This window comes from Malurus melanocephalus, unplaced genomic scaffold (genome assembly GCF_030028575.1).
Source record: "Malurus melanocephalus ecotype Western Australia unplaced genomic scaffold, MMel_1.1 scaffold_970, whole genome shotgun sequence".
NCBI lineage: Eukaryota > Metazoa > Chordata > Aves > Passeriformes > Maluridae > Malurus > Malurus melanocephalus.
The window spans coordinates 58559-61419 of NW_026624202.1; the positions used below are offsets into that span (position 1 = coordinate 58559).

The following is a 2861-nucleotide window of genomic DNA, read 5'->3' on the forward strand; positions in this document are numbered from 1 at the left end:
ATGGCTTCCTGTGTTCAGGCCCCCGAGTGCTCCCAGCCACGTGAGGGTCAGGTTTGCTGCAAGGCCAGAGCAAAACCCTTCAATGCAATGATATTTAATGGTATTTAATGGTATTTAATGCCTTTTGACTCTGACTTTTGCAGCACCTGGTGTGGGTCATTGCAAACTCAGAGGTTCTGCTGGGACAATACCACTGTTGGGTTTATTTACCCTTGGATTGGGTCTGGGTAGTCTAAATCACCTTTGTTCAATCTTCCTTGGAATTACTTGATGAGGAAAATGCTCTTTTCTGTTTCCACTACATTTCCTCAATAGGAGCAACAATGAGGGAAGGGAAAAAAAGGAGGATTTCCTCGTGACAATAAAATTCTGAATATTGTTTTATGATGGGAATTTCACTGATGCACCGTTTGCTTCCAGTCCTGAACTGTTGTGTAACACCAGCATGTTCTCCTCAGTGAAAGGAGGCCTGGGTGCCAATTTCAGTGGAAGATTTTAAAAATAACTCTTTCTTATGGAAGTTTTTTTTGTCTTGCAGCCCGGGAAGAAAGCGTGATTTTTCACCAGTGCTTTGGAGCCAGTACTTTGAGTCCATGGAGGACGTCGTGGTGGAAGATGACACTGGCAAGGATATATCCTTTTTTTGACATTGTCCTTGTCAYAATCTCAGAGACTGGGGAAGGATCACATTTTGTTTCGTTTATTGGGGTTTTCGTGTATTTTTTCTCATCTTCCATGATATCTCTGCAGGCTTCAGTGGCAGGAACTGGAACTGTCCCTTCTAAGCTGAAGTTAAACTGTGCCTGGCATTGTACACAGTTCCTGACTGTGCTTCTTTAGTAAGCAGCAGTTCCAAAGAAGTGTTTCCAGCACTTCAGTAGCAGACTTTGCAGGGAAACACTCACCAGGTTCCCATAATTCAAACCATGTCAGGACCAAAGCTGTTTATTGGTTTTTATGAACTACAGTTAGTTAACTGGCAATCAGGGAGCTGTCTGCTCAGGGTGAATAGCACAGTACAACTAATAAAAACTGATAAACCTCAACAGAAACAGTAGATGGGAATAAATACTTCCAAATTTCTGGTCAAGGCAGAGGTGGTGATGCCATCAGTGCCTTCTGGCAGTGTCAGCCAGAGATTTTTTACAGCTGTTTCCTCTCCAAGATCAGGAGAGCCATTAGGAGAACCACATTTCCAAGTTACTTCTCACCAGACACATGGGAGGGGTGAGATCTCTGCTCAGTGCCTGAAACACAAAGGACAAATCACTTCATCAGCTGGGGTTTGTCCACGAAGGGGATGTGCTGGAGTTCTGACAGCTCCCTGGGGCAGAGCAGTGGGCACCAACCCAGCCATTAATTCAGCTGCTTCCACAGTTCACTCCTGGCCACAACCTTTCATATTTCAGCTGCTTCCACAGTTCACTCCTGGCCACAACCTTTCACATTTCAGCTGCTTCCACAGTTCACTTCTGGCCACAACCTTTCATATTTCAGCTGCTTCCACAGTTCACTCCTGGCCACAACCTTTCACATTTCAGCTGCTTCCACAGTTCACTCCTGGCCACAACCTTTCAGATGGGAGCTCAAGCTTCTGCTGAAGGGAGCAGAATAAACCCTAAACAACTGAGATCTGCTGGCATTTGGGATGCTGCCACACACAACCTATCCAAACAGCTCTATTACACTTTTTATTTTCTATTAAACCCCAGGGAAGTGTATGGGTTCATCCACCTTCATCAAATGTGGACAAGGTGCACACATGAACCCTGGAATCACCCAAGCATGGTTTGGGTTGGGAGGGACCTCAAATCCCATCCACAATCCCAGATTGCTCCATGCCCCATCCCCGGCCTTGGACTCTTCCAGGGCTTCTCTGGGCATCCTCACCCTTCACAGGGAAGAATTTCTTCTCAATATTTAATCTCAATCTCCCCTCTTCTAGTTTAAAACCATTCCTTTCTCCTCCCATTATCTGCCTGTGTGAAAAACAAGACTCCAAAATCCATCCAGGTGCCCTGAGGTGACTCAGTGAAATGTCCTTAACTGTTCGTACACTTTTCGAATTTACAAAAGCGGCTCCGAGGGCCCTGTCCTGCTGCTCTTACATGGGGGAGGCCACTCTGCCCTGTCCTGGGCTGTGTTCACTGTAAGTCAAGCTGCTGCTCTGCTCTGTGGAAATGGAAATGTGTGGGAAAGGAGCTGTGTGGTGTGAGGGCAGTCACCCATTCACCCCTGGGAAACACAAAAACAGCATTGTGCAAGAGCAATGGTATCTTTGGGTGCTTGGGGTTACAGTTTGGGTGTGTAGGCACCTTGCACTTGGAGGGTTTGGGCTGTGTTGAGGGGCTGCAGAATCCTGATTGATGGATTCAGTGGGTTTGGGGAGAGCAGCTGCTCCAATCATTTAAGAGTTGAATGGCTGAAAAATCCAAAGAAGAGGACTGGGGAGCTCTGAGGTCTGGGCAGCTTTTGCCAGTTGTGTGGGTGGTTCTATTCAGAATCCCTCAGCAAATTCCCCCAGTCCTGCAGGGCTGTTATTTAAATAATCAATGATTCCTTAACACAGAATTCTTCCTGTCAACAAAACATGCCACTTCATCGCTGTGATGCCTGAAATAACTGAGTTAAATCRATCTGTCAGGGACAAACAGAGCCTAAATCGTGTTGCAATTATTATGCCATGCCTTACCTTAAAAAGATTCCTCATTTGTTCCCCCTGACCTCTTTGGAATCAATTTTTATCCATTTCAGCCTGTAAAATTCTATTCTTTGAGAGCAAACTGAACRTGTACTGCAAAGCAGCTGCTGCAGCTCCATGTCAGCCGAGGAGCCAGGAGTGATTCTGTGCCCTGAGGGGC

At 46.2% G+C, this 2861-nt stretch overlaps 1 protein-coding gene across 1 annotated transcript in view; it reads left to right on the forward strand.

The window, feature by feature from the left end:
* PPME1 (protein phosphatase methylesterase 1) overlaps positions 1 to 2861 on the forward strand; it is a 12783-nt gene continuing 9922 nt past the window's right edge. Inside the window, exons 1-3 of the mRNA XM_057386458.1 lie at positions 1 to 51; positions 522 to 632; positions 2057 to 2149. Of these exons, the coding sequence (XP_057242441.1) occupies positions 1 to 51; positions 522 to 632; positions 2057 to 2149 (255 nt within the window). The remainder of the gene's footprint in view (positions 52 to 521; positions 633 to 2056; positions 2150 to 2861) is intronic.